Source organism: Stylophora pistillata, chromosome 1, assembly GCF_964205215.1.
Source record: "Stylophora pistillata chromosome 1, jaStyPist1.2, whole genome shotgun sequence".
In the NCBI taxonomy this organism is placed as follows: Eukaryota; Metazoa; Cnidaria; class Anthozoa; order Scleractinia; family Pocilloporidae; genus Stylophora; species Stylophora pistillata.
In genome coordinates, this window is record NC_142519.1 from 11205249 (window position 1) to 11224940 (window position 19692).

General features: G+C 37.9%; 1 protein-coding gene across 3 annotated transcripts in view; it reads right to left on the reverse strand.

Moving 5' to 3' along the window:
* Positions 1–19593, reverse strand: part of LOC111336994 (uncharacterized) — a 24433-nt gene extending 4840 nt beyond the window's left edge. For 2 of the 3 annotated variants that reach the window (XM_088736581.1, XM_022943196.2), the window contains exons 1-9: positions 18955–19593; positions 17893–18018; positions 10174–10334; positions 7147–7238; positions 2201–2290; positions 1640–1747; positions 1181–1232; positions 995–1077; positions 108–307 (exon numbers count right to left, since the gene is read on the reverse strand). In XM_088736581.1, coding sequence (XP_088592707.1) covers positions 108–307; positions 995–1077; positions 1181–1232; positions 1640–1747; positions 2201–2290; positions 7147–7238; positions 10174–10334; positions 17893–18018; positions 18955–19016 — 974 coding nt within the window. In that variant the 5' untranslated portion in view covers positions 19017–19593. Of the gene's footprint in view, positions 1–107; positions 308–994; positions 1078–1180; positions 1233–1639; positions 1748–2200; positions 2291–7146; positions 7239–10173; positions 10335–10574; positions 11249–17892; positions 18019–18954 lie in introns of those variants that run through there. The other variant, XM_022943197.2, reaches the window with a different exon arrangement.
* Positions 19594–19692: the final 99 nt, after the last annotated feature.

The window sequence follows — 19692 nt, forward strand, 5'->3', positions numbered from 1 at the left end:
CACTCAGCCAAGTGTTTGGTATGTTCACTTCTACTAGTTTTCCAGCATTTTAACTGAATACGAAAGTTCGCTGAAGATGAAACACAGCTGAACATGAGGCTCCATACCTTACACAAACTGGTTCACTATTAGATCGTTCCAATCTCTTCTGAGCAGTCAAGGCAACCTCTTTCTTAATATTAACACCTGCATGATGAGAGTTTGGATTGTTTGCAGGTGAGCAGATGGCAAAAAGGCCATATTCAACCACCTGACTGTCTCGTTTTCTCGTATGGATTTCCCTCAATCTGCCTGATAATCTGAAAAGCTGAAAGATATTGTGCTCATTGAGTAACAAGCATACTTGGACAATTAAGGGAATAAAAGTTCTCCTTCAGAAGTTAAAAAACCTAAGGGTGTAAGAATGGGATCAGAGCATGAACTAAAGATCCTTCACTACTGTGCTTTAACATACTTGAAGTAACTGGGCCTTAAACTACCAGTTTACTATGAAAACCAAAAGGCTGGGAGTACAAGAATCAAACAGTACATAAGGTACATTGATATTTGTGAAGATTAATTCCATCACCAACATGGACTATGGGTTTTAATGACTTTCCATCTAAAACCAACCATGTCAATGCACTTTTAAAACATCAACCTCGCTTTTTATTGCCACCTATCACAATTTCATTACCCACAAACAAACTTCAAAACAATGCTCCGATGAAGGGCTAACGCTTGAAACATCAGCTTATGTAATCGTTACAGTGGCCAATTTACCACTTCAACTTTGTTGATATATCCAAGTTATTTCATTACTCCCACCGACGCAGCCCCAAACAGTTTCTTTTGAAACTATCAGCCTTTATTCAAAACAATGAGATACACAGAGGAGGCCACAAATTTGATAATCCTGTAGAGATGTTGAATCCTTAGATCAAGGGATGACACATCCTCTTTTCTTTGTACAAAAGTTCCTTGAAATAGCATCTATAACCAATAAGATAGTTACCTTATAAAATCCCCCACCATGATTTAAAGTACACTTCATCCGGCAAGTAAATGAGCGGTTCAAACTGTCATTCTCATCGGAACCTTCCCAAGAATGGAGAAAAAAACATAAATATAGAGTTCTTCCAGTATCTAACTACATCTTTTATAATATCTGATAAAACTCCTCACTCTTTTAGAATAATACCTGTTTTCATGTTATCTGGACTTAATTTTCCTCCATCTTTATCATCGATTTGCTGCAACAGTTAAACATTCTCAATCAACACTTAACTCATCAAGGTTAGTAAAAATAGAATTAAACTTTTGCTTATAAATTATACTGGGTACAACCTCACAATATCATTAATGATAAATTGTCTACAGATTTATAACATTATGATAACCAGGAATGAGGATCTCATTGGTAGCAATGATGATGAATTATCAATAAGCAGTAAATATTTGCAGTTTAAGTATGGTGGGATACACTTCTTATAATGAACATTACTGACTCTGAAGAAATCAAAAGTAGTATATATGGCCTTCCAGCCTAACTTGTTCTCAAGCTTTATATAACCATTGTTTGTGCTGCAGGTTATTGATATGATTGACCCAGATAAAGGAGTCATTTGAAGTCTGTCCCTCTCACTCAATATATACTTACTGTCTTTGTCTTTTTTCCACTTGGTTTTGGCCATGCCAGATTACTTTTCACCATATCCTGATCATCAATGTGTAGAAATTTGAACATGCTTTGGTGAATGACAGCAGCCTGTAATAAAGTTACATTAAAATGAATGCAATGTAGAATATGGGTATTGGATGGTTAACTGGTATTTGGAAGCTTCCAATCAAAAGGTGAAGCTTTTCAGAAACAAACAAAATACAGCTCTTGAAGCATTACAGTGTCATAGGCTCTGTGTGATCAAGGGGTACTCAACACATGCTGGAGATGTTTCAGATTACATGTTTAAAAAGTTGTGGTTAAACATCAAAGGAGCTATTAGCCACTGAACTAAAAACTTTGAAACAGCAACTTGGACAAGTGAGCTATAAATAAAGTTTCACTAAAAAGTCAATTCTGTGGACTTTGGCCTCTGGCTACATCTGTGTGCCAAAAAAATCACAATGCAATACTCTTTGTGGACAAGGCCCACCAGGAGAAAATTTGATGGGCTCAATGCAAATAGCTCAACAGAGATAACTCAAAATAAAGTTTGGTCACCTGTGAATAACCCAAAAAATCCCTCACATTCTCAGACACGTAAAACAACTGCCCCTCTTGTGTTATCACTGCAATAAATCCATCCAGAGCCTGTTTAAGGGAAACACCATGTTTAGAACTGCAATGCTTTCACTAAGAAACATCCTTGGAAGGGGTTGGGATCATCTAATTGGCTTCTGGGGTATGCTCCTTTGTTCTATCATTAATATGCATCAGCACCTTTTTTCCAGACAAGAAGAGGGTCAAAGACACCTCGGGGTGTACCCCTCTTGCCATGACCTAGTATGAATACCTTAGTTTCTGAAAAATAACTATTGTGGAGTTGAATTGAAAGCAAAGTGGGTGCTTTCACTAACAATCAAAATAGTTCATCAACTCCTCTTTTTTATACACTTGTAGACTTCCCATTCTGTTTATGAAGAATGAAAATCAAGGGTTGGCTACATGTGGCAGTCGTGTGGCCATAACCATGACTAATTCTAATAAAGGTGCCAGAGCGTGAGACACTTTGTGTGCTATTTATTACAAATGTGTTTTATACTTAATGGAACAGGATTATTTGATCAGCTGGACAAATACAAAGGATTTTGCTTTACTTGTCCATTAAATTTAGAGGGGAATATTTCAAAATTGTAGTAAAAAAGTACAGATGGCAGGAACTGGACAACTAGGTGATGTCCAAAAAATAGTCCCATAATCTCCCCATCCACACCCCAAAAATAACACATTTACAAAAAGCTAAGCATACTTAAGCTACTTAAGAGAAAACACTCAGTTACATTGTTTTTTACAACACCCAAAACCAGTCTTGCAAAAGTCAAAACTTGGGAAAGACTGGTGACCCTTTTCACCAAACAAGTTGCCAGATTTTTTATACAATCTATTTTTTCACTAAAATTGTGACAATGGATGCAATAAAAAGTAAATTAATTTTTATATTACAACTAAAAACAGTCTTAAAACAAGACTAGACATTTTGAAGATCATGTTTTCCTCATTATCTCTCAACTTGATTGAATAAAAAAAAAACAGACATCGTAAATAATTGAGGATCTTCTGGTCACCATGAGAGTTTGTTCCAGACAATAAAAGCTGGTCTGAAACCACCTGGTAAACTGGCAATTTATTCATTCAATTCTATTACAAGTGAACTGAAGTCTCTTGAGAAGTTAAAAGCTTTCCATTTTCATCTTGCTTTAATAAGCAGTCAATAGTTGAATTGCCTAAGTTAAAGAATTTAGTGCACCGTAAAATGACAGACTTGGAAGAGGTGTGGCACACATTCTATCTCAAAATGGCCAGGGGATCTGACTCTAGATTAAAAATTCCAGTTTTTAACCCTGGTCTGAATCAGTGAATGCTACAGGCTGAGACAAGGATGTACTTGTAGCTTGAAGACAGAAGTTCCATTGAAAGCTTTTTGATGGACACAAAATACTAATTTCCAACCCAAATTACAGATTTCAAATGAAGGAATTAAGTGGCCATGATTTAATAATCATATTTATTCAATTTAAAATTTAAAAAGAAACTTATTTAGATGTTCTCCTATCTTATTCTCCATTATAATCTGTGTAGCAAACTTGAGATTAAAAGCACCAGGAAACAAAATGTAGACAATGGCCAATGATTTAACCTCACTTTAACAAATACCAAATAAATAAGGCAGGGATTTCCCACTATGATATAATAATAACTGTTTCTTGGAAAAAAAAGAAAACCTACACAGAATGAGCCTATTTTTTTTCCCTTTGGTTTAACCCCAGATTTATTAGTTCATCAGAAAAATCAAACCAGTGCCCAAGCAACTTATCTCACAGATGAAAGACACAGATCAGAATTTAAAATGCTGCTGCTAGTTTACTCTCCAATCAAGAGAAGATTTATAAGTAAAATACCAGACTTTAGCAAAGTGCTATCATTTTACTCAGCAAGTGAAATGCAGAATTTAAAATCATCCCACAAAACAATATTTCTGATAAAAAGTAGTGTTGATCAGAAAGGATTTGTACAGGGCAAAGGGTCAGTCCCAAAACAATGATGAACCTATGGACCCAGTGATGTGAAAAAATTTGAACTATTGTTCAAGATGATCAATAATAGAATTTATTACACGACTCGGGCCGTCAGAGGGCCAAAAACTAATATCAACCAATCAAAATGCTCTATTGCCGGTCAATAATTATTCTCTCAGTATTGGACCGGGCACTGTCCCGAATGATACCGCACTTGCATCCCTTTGAACTTCAGTTGTATAATACATCTCTTATTAACCAAACTTGCTCAGGACTGTACTGGAAGAATATCAGCCCTCTGTCTTTTTTGTACGGACCTCGCTGTGCTCAGTCCGTACTGTCAAGACCTCGGGACAATATTCTCCAAGTATGGCCCTTGCACTTGGTTAATAAGATATATATTCACCCTAATGGCAAGTTAAGGAGGCTCGAAAGGGTTTTCAACAATTAACAGCAAGCGCCAATCAGTAAAAGATATCAGGACTGTCAAACTTATCAGGATAATAACTCGACATATGCATAACACAATGTTAGGGCAGTCTTTTAAGGGGTTCGTCAGGCATTATCTGTTGCCATGGCAACAGTACAGTGGTGCTAAAAGACCCTCTAAAACTCAGTTTTTGAAAGATATCTCAAAAACCAAGTCAGTGACCTAGTTTTTTTTTTTCAAATTTCTTAAACGTCGTCACATTCTCTACCTGTATACGTGATATAAAAAAAAACTACCTAGTAGAACTTGAATTATTTAGGAAAATGCTGTTTTAAAATGTAAAAAAATTTCCACTAAATAAATTTTTTTAAAATTTTCTTCAGGAATGCGTAATGATGTAAATAATTTGTATACAAAAACTCAGGGTAGGTCACCGAACTAATTTTCGAGATATTAGTTCATCAACTTAGCAAGGTTTATTTCCGGTTTTTGCAATTCTAGCTTACACTTTTATATCCGGTCACGCGTTTTTAACTATACCCCTGACTCACAGGCTCATTTTCGCAAGGACGAGTTCGTGTCTGCGCGATTCATCGATGGATGCCCTCAGAGTGCAAAAAATCGTTCATCCTGAAGATGGATTCACATTGTTTTGTAATTTTACACCTTCCTGAAAAATAAGTCATCATTTGAGACTCAGACTGCTTACTGTTACAACAGTTGGAAATGAACTCCGGAGAGAATTCTCTAGCGGAATTTGATATATGATGACAAGTTGATTTTGTAGATGGCGCCAATTCCAGTACTCCACTGAGGCCGGTAATGTTGAGTTTCTCGTACACAGATTGTAGTGTAACATGAGACAAACCAGCATCTGCCAGCTTCTGGACCATGTTTGTCGAAAGATGAAGCTTTCCATCGAACGTCTGGATGGTATCTTGTTGTTGTTCCGAGAAGATGGCTTGATCGAAGGCCTCATTCAGCGATGCACATGCATTTACCATGATTGACCGATATAATTATTGTTCATGTGCAATTTGAAGTGGAGGAGTGAAAATAATTTGTAGTGAAAAGAATTTGCTTTAACGTCTTCCAGATTGTCATGTGCGTCAAACTCAATGGAAATTAGGGTTTTGTATACGTCAGTAATTTGTTGGTCGTCGCAGATTTAGCGAATTTCTATAATTTGCGAGGTACTAGAGATATGAACAAGACTTGGCTTCATTTTTCTTTTTTTTCTCTTTGCCACTGCCATAACCGTGAACTTTCATTATTCCATTTTAAATGGAAAACAAAACAAATTTTGCAATCCTTTCTTAACAAATGTGAGTTTGCCTTTTCGTAGTTGTAATTTACAGTTTATCGAGGGAAATATCAACAATCTTTCTCACAAGTTTAAGATGAATATTTTATTTTAATTTTACCGTCTGTTGTTGAATTAGAATTAATTTAAAGTCTAATCTACATTTTTACGATACCTTGTTTACTGAAAATTATGTTTATTTTTATAGCAACATTTACACTTCTCCATTTCTGTTCATAAAACTGTCACTGTTTACAATCCTGGATCCAACAATGATTTCATTTTCCTTTTCATCTTCCAGTGAGTTGTTTAGGAAAGTTCTCGGTCATTTCATTTTATTAGGAGTCAAATACAATGTGAAACAAATCGTAGCACTCAGAGGTATCCACTTAAATTTCTCGCGGAACAAAGTAAGACCTACCGAACGCATTTGACACGACTTTATTGATGGGGTGTCGACTTCACCATCCTTCTTTAGCTTGTTAAATAAAATTTTATTGAACACTTTCGGCAAGAACCCTGCCATCCGAACATTTTCCTACCTGTTTTCAAGAAGTAAACTTTCCATTTTTGTTTCTCAAATAACCACTTCCGCTGGAAACAATAGAGCTAGAGGTACCCGGCAATTTTGAAACGCTCATGGCGGCCATGTTTGTTTACAACTCGCCCGCGGATCTGATCGCGTGCGCCATCGCTTATTTCTCTCGCGAGTAATAAGCTTGCGTGTATCTTGGAATCCATTCTCCCCGTGGTCAAAAAAACCCTTTCGAGCCTCCTTAAGTTACAAGATTAACTAATCAACAAACATTTTCCCCCATGATTCCTTTTTATGTAAAGATGAAAATAAACAATTTTTTTAAAAATCGAGTTTCCAGATGGGATTTGATCCCACGACCCTCTGTGATCTGATGTTTGGCTGTGTAGCCGCGTGATGCGGTTCCAGTCAATACCCACTAATTGACCCTTGCTCACCATAGAGTCTCCTGTAGCTCAGTGGTTAGAGCATCCGACTAGATCACAGAGGGTCGTGGGTTCAAATCTCATCTGGAAACTCGATTCCTGTTTAGGTGGTAAATTTCCTATCAGTGAAGTGTAAACCCAAGCATTCAAAACTGTGTGACCTTTAGCCTCAAAAAATTATTTGCGAGGTAAAATGCAACTGTCTGAAGGAATGAAATAATAAATATTGTTTACCTACCTCTAGAGACAGCTGGGAGAAGACACCATTTCCCTCAACCTCTCTAACCAGTTCTTCACAAGTTTCCTCTTGCCCGTGTCTGCCATTTGAAACTACAAAAATACAAGGTCTTTCTCAATTCCATTACAATGTTTAAGCCTGTAAACAACCACTCATTTATAGACAGAAGTTCTGGAGTGTATATATCTAGTTTCAAGAATCATGCATCTGTGGACATCTCTAGAAAGCCTTTATAATGCAGGACCTTCCAATGAAGAGAGTTGAGGCAAAGAAATAGCTGTTCCTATTCAAATTTGAAGGAAATTTTGAGCCAAAAAACAATTTTCGATTTCACTCGTAAAGGAGGTTTATGTAAAAATCGCATCACAAGGTTATATTCCGCGGAAATTATTTAACAAATTTGAAAAACATAGTTGAGACGATGGGATTAAGGAATAGCTAAGTTTTCGTAACGGAAAAATGAAAATTCAGCCGCCTTGCAAATTTCAGCGTCGTATAAAAACAAAGCGATAATTTTCTTTCAGTATGCGTACAGTAAATCAAACGTCATGCAATCAGTATACAGCCTTACAAAAACCCTAGCACGGAATACGAAAGATAGTCCTTCCTTAGTCAAAGTTGCCACAAGTTTCTTGATTTTTTAAATGAAATTTCACATATCGAAGAAATTTCGTCACCAACTGAGAGTATTTTCCGAAAACTTTCCGAAAGCGAGCTGTTGCTGCGTTTCATTTGAATCCTAACACTGAGTTGCATGACCAACACAACATTTTGATAAAGCAAATGTGGACATTGCGATATCGTCCAAAAATTGATTATCACAAAGAAAGAGGTAATAAATGGAAAAAATGAAGCCACAACTTCGACAAAATGGTCTCATCATTATTCACCTTTAAAACAATCCAAACGTGCTTCTGGGATTCGAGGAAAATATATGCAAAAATGTGAATTGGCCCGGCGAAACGATATTGTCTCCCATGGTACAAGAAAACGAGACTTAGCAAAAGTATTCGCCACACCGTGAACGAAACTTTTTGGTTTCGTGTGAAGCAGTTGTCTTGAGGATTTCGTACATAGGGAAACAACGGGTTTTACTGAACACCCCAAACGTACATAAATTGAGGCCGAGGAATTTCGTTTTCCACAGGGCGTTTGCAGAAGAAGTGAGCACCTCATGTGTGTGTGTTCATCCTAAAAGACGCTTTAAACGAAACAATATTTTCTTCATCACACTAGCATCGAAGAACTTTAAGATTAGATAGATTTCAGATCAGAGACTTACAATAAAGAGCATAGAAGTAAATACCGCCCGAGGGGTAAATCCGCAAAACTAAACTCGACTGTAGAAGTAGTGATTATTTGAATACCAAAAGAGTATAAACAATTTGCTACGTAGAAATTGTCTAGGTCAAGGGTAACGAATTCCAGAGAGAAAGGTATCCCACAGCGATACTTCCACTCAAACAAAACCCAAGAAACGCCAAAGGAAAATGGACCATCTATCATTTATGATCACCCCGTGATCGACGGACACGCAACGCTGACCGGTTTACTCAGAGAACCTGCAGATTCTGTCCCGTGAATGAAAAAGTGAAATCCAAGCACAGCATGAAATAATGTTTTTCCTTTTTCGCAAATTTTTCGTTGCGTGAGCCAAGTTGATAAATATTTCGCTTTAGTCGGCTGCGTGACCAAGGGTTTCCATCTATTGCATTTTATAATGTAAAAGGTGTGAATCGACCAGACTTACGTTCAAAAAATTCCCAATCAACACAACAACGCCATTCTGTTTTTAAGTGCTCACGCAGGACATGATACCTTGCCAAAACGTTGTATCTGACTTCTGCATGCGAATTCACTCCATGCGTTTATCGTTTTTCGCTTAACAGGCAAATTTTGGTTGATTAAATTTTCTCAGAAGAACACAACAAACCGTGTGGCTTATTTCAATAAGGGCATTGGAAACCGTCGCGCCTGAAGACAAACAACCATATCAATAGATTTTGGTAAATTCTGTTCTTTGCCATTTTCTGAACAACCAAATTATTTCAATGTGAAAAAAAAAATGGATGATGATAAAGTTGGCGAACTGCTACCAATAGAGTTTAATACCGTCTATCGGGTAAAGAGAGCGGAAAATGGCCGTAATGCGACGGTCTTGTGTTTGTCAGATATCACTGTCAAGCGATGATTACACTCAATAAGACCTAAATGCCATTGCCTGTGATGTTTTGACTTAAATTCCACGAAAACCAAACGCTTAAGCACTTTGAACGACGACCCTGATTGAAGTCACATTCGTGAACTTCTACGTGGTGATTTTCAACAACGAAAACCTATGTAACCACTGCCTTATTCAGACCCGCCTGAAACCCTCTCGACATACGTAAGCAGTCTACTTTCCGTCAGACTAGTATCCAAACAATGCTTTTTTATTTGATGCAGCTGGAATTCGTGTGCTTTGGGTAATGCTGCAACAGTAATGAGTTCTTCGTCAGCCTCACGAATGAATATAACTCGCTGGAACTCGTGTGCGTTCTTGCTAATTCTACACCAAAGAAAAAAGGTTCATAATAGGGCAATCATGGATGACCTGTCTGCCCTCTAGTCTTGTAGAATAATCAAAAAGCTTTAAGGAGATCCTCTTCCGTCAAACTTCTGTTTACGTTTGGAAAGCAGCAACGCAATTTATGGCCCACGTTTGGTAAACAGTCAAGGTCCTAGTTCGGATAACGCGACGAAAAAAATATCAATCGTTAATAAAATACCCCCAAATGTCTACGAAACTCGTATAAAGTTACGTCTACCGACTAATATTAAATTATCGATTTAAAATGTCATAACAGGCAAAGAAATTTAGAACCGTTCGGGTTTAGCAGTTTACAATATTCAAATCAACAAACCGAAGAAAATAATTTATGGTTAGCATCTAACACCACCGTGTCTCGCAATTAGGAAAAAAAAATAACCACGCAGGTAAAACCAACAAGCATATCGAAAAACGAATGCATGTAAAACATTTACTACCTTGAAAGAAACTCTTCGCCCTCAAATAGCTCACTGTAAGTCTGAGAATAGATATTTTATCCAGTTTCGTGACGATTTCTTCAGGAAACGGCAGCAACCTCGCGAGGTTATCCAGCTCCGCGTTTAGTCGATCTCGATGTCGTTTCGACGGGTTACCAGGCCTGAAAATACGAATCAAAAACCAAAGTTTAGGGGAAGAATATCTTAAAATTGATAAACACTTTTCTTATCTATGTACAAGGAAAACAGTTTTCACGAAACCACGGTCTGACTTCAGGTGAGAATACTCCACACAAACATCACACCATGTCCAGGCTCAAGTCGGACAATCGAGCGTTTTCCACCTCACGATTCTCACACCGACACGAAACACCAACCAACAAACAGCTCACGATACTAACCCATGAGTTTTCTTCTTCCGCTTAAGCTTACTGTTAGCGTTTACATCCATTGATTCGGAGTCCGCCAGGGTGGCTAGTGTACTGTTGTCTCCTTTACTACAGGGTAAAATCCAAACCGTCGATGGTGAATTCGCGAGACACTACGCGGCCAGCCATTGAAGCTTATAAATGATTTCACGTAATGAAACCTGCGCGAATTCGTCTGTTCAAGTCACGACTCGTTACACACGGTATAACACCGTCTCGGTGAGAAGTCGCCGTTAAAAAATTTAATTTTGAAGACTTTAGAATCCCAAATAGCTGAGAAACGTCAAGTTATGGGTTTGAGTATACCCGATTCCGCGACCCCACAGTAAAGTGATTGACATGCACATTGTGCTGAGCTGGTATTGATCAAGGCCAGAAACTGACTAGGGTTAGGAAAAGAAACGACGCGATTGGCTAAGCACGTGAAACAGACATGATAATTGGTTTGCTTTAAGACGACCCAGGTAATTTATGCAATATTTACAATCCGCCGCCGGTATAACAATCCCCAAAATTTGCATGTGAAAGGAAGCGAGGAAAAATCTCGTCACATCCGAATGGTTTGCTATTGTATTTTTGCTCGACCAGTGGTCGTGTTTTTAGTCACGCTGGATGTTGAACGGCCATCAAGTCACTCATCCGCAAAACTCGCCTCTGGAATTTGTCAAACGAGCCTGTTTTTCCAGACAAAGGATTTATGAAGATGAAATTTTATCGTTTCAACGTCAAACTGGGGTTTAAAACGTGAGACACAATGCTAATTATATTCCTACAGGATGATTTCTTTAAAGAGCTCACGAGACGCTACGAGGCACATTTGTTGTACTAACTTGCTCATTGTAGAGGTTGGCTATCTTTGTTGTTAATTTCTTTTGTTGAGGTGAAAAGCGTCACCACAGAGGGTTGTTACGTGACTAACCAGAAGTGTTGGAATCAATCACAGACAAAACGCGTTGCCAAAAACTCATTCCCTATTCGTTTTTGCCCAAATTTTATCATGGTTAGAATGCGATAGAGATCAGAGAATACGCGACTACGTGTTGTGTTACCTCCCTTCTGCAATATCGCTGCCAGTATTGCGAACAGACGAAGAAGAGAATTTTACACGTTCAATATACCTGCATAAAATACGATTAAATCTTAGTTGTTATCGCGAACACGATACGTGGTTATAGTATTTCTTTAAGATCTTGACACGAAGTGTCATCCAGAAGCGTCTTGTCACGCCACTTCAGTCAAATGTCACGCAAATGACGCAGTTGGTTTTAGAAAAAAGAGAATGTTTGTCCACAATTCGTGATTCAAGCGAGCTTTCATGCAGACATGATGCATATTTAGCCTTTATTTGGCACTTTCATCCTCATACCTGAGCCAGAATAAAGTTTTTAGCTCCTTCTTTAAGAAAGGAAATTGTCATGCGATGTTCTTACGTAACAAAAGGTTCACGCAATCGCTAGTTCACGCAATCGCTAGTTCACGCGGTCATTTTAAAACAGGATCACGCTTATCGTATTCCAGAAAGGTGTGAACTTTCCAGACAATGCAATATCCTTTGGTGGACAGTTCAAAAGAAACTTGTGCCAGAGAATTATCTAGGAACATTGAGCGTGATCTTTTCCTCTACAATGTGCCAACGAATTCGTGGAACTGGAAGAATATAATCATAATCGCGTAAAGGGCAAATTAATATTGCTCTGTTACTTCTCAGAGTCAAGAAAAACCTTTCACGGTTCGTGTCGAGAAAACCGCAACGGTGAAAATTGAGCGAATAATATGGGGAATGATGCGAGTGTTTCGTTTGGTAAAATCTTCGGTGCCCTTTTTTTCAACGATCTGGAAATAATTTTTTTTTTTCTAAAGAAGGTTGAATTTACACTTCTCGACGACCACTGCATCTAATATAATTTATTAACGATATCTTGAAAAACTGACTTGGCAAACAAAGGATTATTTTTGAAACGATGCGAACCTTTTGTTTTATTTTATCAATCGTCTGGCTACGGCGTATGCATATGGTGGCACCCCCATAAACACATACTACAACAAAAACGAGGAATCGTGTTGGTAGGAGTGAAATGAATTCGTGAAAAAAAAAAAAAAAAGAAACCAGATCATGGCTGATTAAGCCAACCTGTCTCAAGGAGTGAGAAATAAGTTCCACCAGGAATCTGGTCAGACATGTCCAAACAATAAAAGCTATATTTAGTTTTAGGTGTGGTAACCCTTCTTCTGTTGTGTGGCATAGAATTCAGTGGTGAAGCTTTCTCAATTTCCCAAAGTCTAGAGAAAATATCAAATTCAATTTTTTGTATTGTCACATGAATTTAAAAGAAGGATTTAAACGAAAATTTCACATTGCGTGCAAGAAACACTCTCGCCGGCCGAGACAGCAGTTGTTATGAATATTAATATGATAATCCACTTGAAAGCTCCTCTCTTTTAGCTGTGAATTGATCCTTGAATATGCAATTGCACATTGTGTTCCTAAAGCAACATTGACATAGCGTGTACCTTAGTGCTTTTACAGCCGCAATTAGCAAGAAGAACTATAGAAGCATTTTTGGAGTGGGGATTACTCGAGCATATTGAAACAAACAGGAAAACAGTTAAAAAAATACTCGTACAACTGTGCGTTAAAGAAATTTTCAGAATATGCCACGATTTTCTATTTCTGTTCTTCTAAGACTCTCTACTGTGATCTGTAACCGGTATTGTGTTGGTACACTTCTGTGTATTCAACTTATTGCCAGGAGCTAAGGGCCAAGATATATTGTCCAGCTATATATGAATATACATCATATATACATCAAGCTATACATCAAGCTATACATCAAGCTATACATCAAGGCGAAGGCATTGACCAACCTGTTTTAGAACTCTTTCCAGCGAAAAAACGATAGCGAAAATCGATGTATAATCATTTAGTTATTACATACTGCACATTTATAATTTAGCTGATTTATTCACAAAGTACCATGTTCCACAACAACTGTCCCAGCTACCAGACATCTAATGATCCCTAGTAGAGAACTCCTTTCATTTAAAAGGTTGGTAAGATACGCCAGGTTTAAGTAACACCGACAATTTTTCATTCAAAACGTTTGTCCCTTTTATTTTTTCACATACTCTCTCTCATAAAATACCCACTAGATCAAGCTTGGAAGCAATAGAATAACGGCCTTAAGTAGAGCGAAAAAAAACTTTATCCTTTCCTGTGAAAAGTTTGCGCGTCGCAGCTGTCCAATTCGCTTTATCTTTTCTCTCTCGAACTCATCAAACGTGGAAACGACCACAGTACCAGCTGCCACGTAAAACCTGGATGTCTACGCTTGCGCAAATAACTTTTGCACGTGACGAGTTTTGATCCTCAGTGCATGTGGAGCATGGTACCAGTTTAGAGATGGCGCGTGTTGCGTGCATCACGCACAATATCCTTCGTCGAATCTGTTGTCTTTCTACTGAGCCACCAAATGGTTACACAACCCGAGTACAAGGGCTATATGCGCTTGCGCAAGGAGTTTTTCCACGTGACCGCTTTTAATCCGCGCTGCACTACATGACATGTGCCTAATCACCTGTCGATAAATACATAATCATGTGTAGCGCATGATGTCGTGAGCACTCGAACGTAAACAGCACCTTTATGAACTATCGTTTTGTCTTTGTTAGATTCCGCCTTTTGTAGGTTAAACTTAAAACAACATAAGCCTCATAAAGCTATTTTTTTGAAACGGGGTGTTCTGACAACATCGAACATAACAAATTTTCATTGTTGCGTTGTCGTTCTAGTGCGGCAAGTTAAATTCTGTTGAATTCAAGAGCCAAGTATTTTTTCTTGGCCAAATTCCACGAAAGTTAGAAATGATCATGAGGTTAGACAGCTGTGAAAAAGACCAAAGAACAAAGACAACATCGAACACCTTACGAGGATTTGAACCTCGGACCTTTCGATTTCGCGGTTGGATGCCTAACCATCATGGAGCTACAGAAAACTCACGAGTGAGTTAAAGCCAAAAATTAGCTGAGTTCTTACTAACTTTTCTCTGGTCGTCCTCAAAGCGCGGTAACCGGTGCAAGGAGGATGTAAGAAAACGAGAAAGTAAGAAAGGACTGGTGACAAGACAAGACTCCACCTCCTCTTAATTCCCTCCCGTCATCCTTTTCTCCATTAAATGTAGCGCCGCGCATATCTTAAAAACGACTGAGGACGAGTCACGGTTCTTGTACGATAAAGAAATGTTGAATTTTACGGGAAATGGTTTTGAAATAGTAAACAAAGTGTTAAATTACAGAATTTCCGTGCTGTTCCCATTGTACAAAATTTGAAAAAGTTCGGTTGCTCGATCCTTGAACAGCATTGAAATCTTCACAGTAGTACTACTGATGTGTCAGAGCGGTGAGAAGGGTTGTTGACGTTGTTGTCTGGTTCCTACAACCTGATTGATCATTTCTTATTTTTCATCGAAAACTAAAATTGAGATGGTGATTATAACGAGCTGTGAACTGATATTCTCCTTTCTTTTGTTCTTTCAATCAGAACTGACTTGTTAATAATTACAAGAAAGGAAGTCTGTTATATTTTTGTCTCGGCTGCGTTATTCGCCAGGCTGCATATGCCGCTACGCTTCACTGTTGAGCACTCAGTAGCCTGTGTACAGCCGCCCCATCTCCTCGCAAAAATCGGGGAGGGGAGGGGGCGGCTGTACACAGGCAAAGCACTCAGCAACCTCATGCGTCCATTCTTCATGTATACAGCTGCAGGGCACAAAGATCTCGCACACAACGCACTTTTTGCAGGATTTACTAACATAAGCTCTTATTGTTGTAGATATATATACATATATATATATATATATTTTTCTGTAATCCATCAAATATTTTTGTTCGCGCGCAATTGGTTCAAATGGGTCACGTGACTGAATATGCCCACGCTAAAACTTGGGATTATTCGATGATACTCCCCAATTTTCGCATCTCGCGTCCAATTCGATAAAAGTCTTCGCTTACATTAATTCAAGATGAGAAAGCATTTTGCTTACAGGAGAAAGAACATTTGTTGGTTAATAAAGTCGTAAAAGAGAACACCGAAAAGTGAACATTGTTACTAATAAACGACACAAATACTGTCTGTGTCTGTGGACAAATATCCAAGCATATTTTCGCGTCAAATGGAGACTATTGTTAACATATGTATGAGTCACTACATTCTTAAAGCGTCTTCAGGGGCAGTCGAACGTCTTGAAACGTGGGTTCTTTGCGAAGTTCTTTGGCCAAAGCAAACTTGCTCGCCATTTTCACAATGCCACTGTCAATTTTTTCTGTAACCGATTGTAGAATATGCACACGTATAATTTGTTGCAGCATTTATATTTCATCAAATACAATCCCAGTGAAACGATTTGTGAGACGATTAAGGGAACATATTTTCTGACACGTCGGCAATATTTTACTATTCCTCACTTGCCCTTGGGGGGGGGGGGGGTGTTGTTTCCCTTCCCCCATCCCGAATCCTCGACTGTAGGGAGCCCCCCCCTGTCGCACCTCTTGCGGTCTTGTACACATACATTGTGTTTCTAGCATCTGACAAGATCCATTTGCTTTAGGCTCGATTTCCGTTGTTTCCTCTATTTCAGTCGTTAATTCTGTGTACCTTCTCTCTTTTATCCCCCTGAATCATGTCTCAGTAGTTTGAGCCTAGTTGTGTAAGATAACTCTAGAAGGTTCCAGTTGACGGAACTCTGAAAACTGTTGTTTAAGTAACTCCGACGCATCCCGTTTCACAAGTGTGCAATTAAATTTCTAATATAAACTAATGTCTGTTTTTATTTTGAAGGGAATTCATCAAAAGCAAAAGCAGCAATTTACAAAAATCAAATTCAGGTACCATTAATAAATCAATTAGGTTTACCATGACAGGAAAAATATGAAGTTATTGCCCTAATAACCTCTATAATTTATAGTTTCATAATTGCACAGCCTTTGGTGAATTTCTAAAACGAAAATAACTACTTAGTTTTTATCAACAACTTTGAAGTTTAGGATTTAAAGAGAAGAGGGCCATGATAAACAAAACAACTTGTTCAGAAAATTGTCTATATCAAACAGACCATAACAAATTAAGTCATGAATCAACAGAAATTCGAACAAATTCTAAACCAGAAGACTCTTGACTGTTGAAAAAAAAAAAAAAAAAAAAAAAATGGAATAAACATAAACGACCTCTTAATTTTTCACCACACCACTCATTTATCTACTCAGACTTTATTAGCCGAATTGCAAAAGTCTAGACAAGCCCTTGAAAGGACCAAACCAAAAAAGAAAAATAGTATCAAACATATTAATATTTATAATGATAATAACAATAATAATTATAGCAACAATAATGGAAACGATAAGGATGATAATAATGATAAAACTTAACATACACAAATCTGCTTTTATAAGATTCTTATAGGTGTTTGTGGCTAGCTTCGTTTTGTCTGTCATCTACTTTACTGCCAACACATCATTTAACTAACCATTTTGATTTCTATATGTCCTTTACAAGTCCATATATTTATTTCTGTCCCAGATTAATTCTGAACCTTTCACCCTCCTAGTTGTTTGAAAGTGAACAAAGGCAGTATAAGGCGGCTTTTCTTTGAAGCTATTATCATGTCAATAAAACCACAAGTCGGGCGCTGTTTCCTACCGTGTTCAAATACAAGGAATACAATAACATCAAGTTCAAGTTCAGTTGGGAAAAAAAAAAAAAAAAAAAAGAGAGAAGATGGCTTCAACATCAGAAAAACAAATATCGTATCAGAAGACGGGGAAGTTAAGACGAGTGATCATTAATTGTTTCGGGAGAGTCCTCAATAATCCAAGAAACTTTCCATTACAACTCTATCGCGTGTTTAGATCTAGCTGGCATCAAGGCAATATACGTACATAGTTCCGTTGAGTACGGGAGGCTTGAAATCTTCGTTGTTGCAATAATAACGAAGAGACATCGGGGTAGTATGATCGAATAATACAAAAAAGGCTTTTAGACGACACTCGCACATTTCATTTGCAAGGTCACCCATGTTAAAATACAGTGCTACGGTGGGCGTATTGGACCGCCACATCTCCTTATGTTTAAAACTAAATGGATTAATAACGGTCGTAAAATCAATTCATTGCGATATTTGCCACGGTTTTGATGAAAGAAAGTTCGACAGACTACGATTTAGCGAAAGATGTGGCTCTGATCTTTCTATCAGTTGGGCTGCCATTAATAGCGACAGAAAATAAATTATTCTTTTCTTACCATGAAGGATCTCGTCTTTTCTGAGGGCTATGAACACCAACGCACTTTCCCTGCACGTCTGACATTGAAATACTGCGACAAGAAGACTTTCCTTCCAACATTGAATCTTGAAATGGCAATTCTAATCTGTAATTGCGAACGTTTAGAAACACCGTCGAATTGAGGTAAAGCTGAATTTAGCACGGATTTAAATAGCGTGACCTTGAGTTATAATTAGCACCCGATTACCACCCGCTTTTCTGTCAAACACGCGACCTGTTCGATCTAGGGGGCACAAATAATTTTTTAACGAAAACCATAATGGCCAATGTCAATTTAAAAAATTTTGGCTGAGAATGATCTTCCACACCACAAAATACAGCTAGCGATGGAACAAAAAAGAAAACATCCACCAAAAAAAAGAAATTGACATCAAATTTTATCCTCACCTACACGGTCTGTAATTGATGTTATTTGCCATCACTTAACAGTAGACAACACACGCCACTTTAATTTGCTGCTGATTCAAATCTACACGATACGCGTAACAAAAAGAGCTCAAATTTTAAAAAATTAGACAAAAGGGAGACACAAAAGACAGCATGGCAACTAGAAACCAGGGATAATAATAAAAAAAGGATTTTCAATTTTTATATACTGAAGATCTAAACTGACCCAACGAAGATCAGCAGTAAATTCTTTTTCAGGGTTTAAAATAAAGGAAATTGAACATGTGGTGTAAAAAATTTCTTTGACCGATGAAAAACCGTGTGCTTGGTCCTTGGTTGAAAATGAAACGAAAGAAAACCAAGTTCATAACAGGAGAGGACCCAGCATGTAATAAACAGTCGTTACGAAACAAAAGTACGATCTTATTTTCCAAGGCATTCTCGAATCATTCTTCCTGTGGCAAAAATTGCAGCTGTTAACTCAAATCAACACCGCAGTTTCTAGAAATTTTGTGTTAAAAGAAATTAATTTTTTTTTGCTGAACTTCCCTTTAAGCTCTTAATGTCACCCACATCACCTGTAGCCAACCCAGGACGCCCACGCGCTGTGCTCAGTTGTTAAGTGTTCACTCACGCGAACAGTTGTAAAAAACATCCCAGCAGGAGAGGGACAGGTGATACGGTCAAGGGCAACATCGCCCTCTTCTCAACCTCGTTACCAGGTTTCTCTCTTCATCCCTCAGAAAGCAGTTGCTAAGAATCGAGGTCTTTGGGTTCTCTGATAATGAAGGCTGTCCAGTTTGGCTGTAATTGGTTATAGGATACTGTCTATGCACCTTAAAAAAAAACTTAGCTTAATTTTTTTCAAGTTCATCATTTGCAATTCTTTTCAATCTTTTTCATTTCTTATCAGACTTATCTTTTTCGTTTAGTATACCCTTGGAAACTATCATTTTAAGTCCTCATTAGAATCATAGTTAGAATTGGCGCCAATTTGTGACGACTAAGAAGACAATTCAAGATAAAGAGCCATAGCTCCCTTAAGGGAAACCCGCACAACGAACTCAACCATTACCGACAAGTCAAACAATTTTTCAGCGCTGAGTGCGACGATCAGGTCAAACCGGTTCTCTCGCGTTTAGTTCGTACATCAGTGTTTCCTAGTACAAGACAAATTACGACTTAATCATTTTAAACGTGAATCCCTGATTCAAACGCTATGGTGGTAAACATTTCGTCCAGAATTCAGAAACCCGTCATAATTTTTCAGGATTGTTCTCTCTTAATAAGAATGGCAGATTAAGATCCAATTAAACAGTTGCGAGGTCAGACGGTCGAAAGGCGAGAACAGTCCTAGTTAAATCAAGTGGCG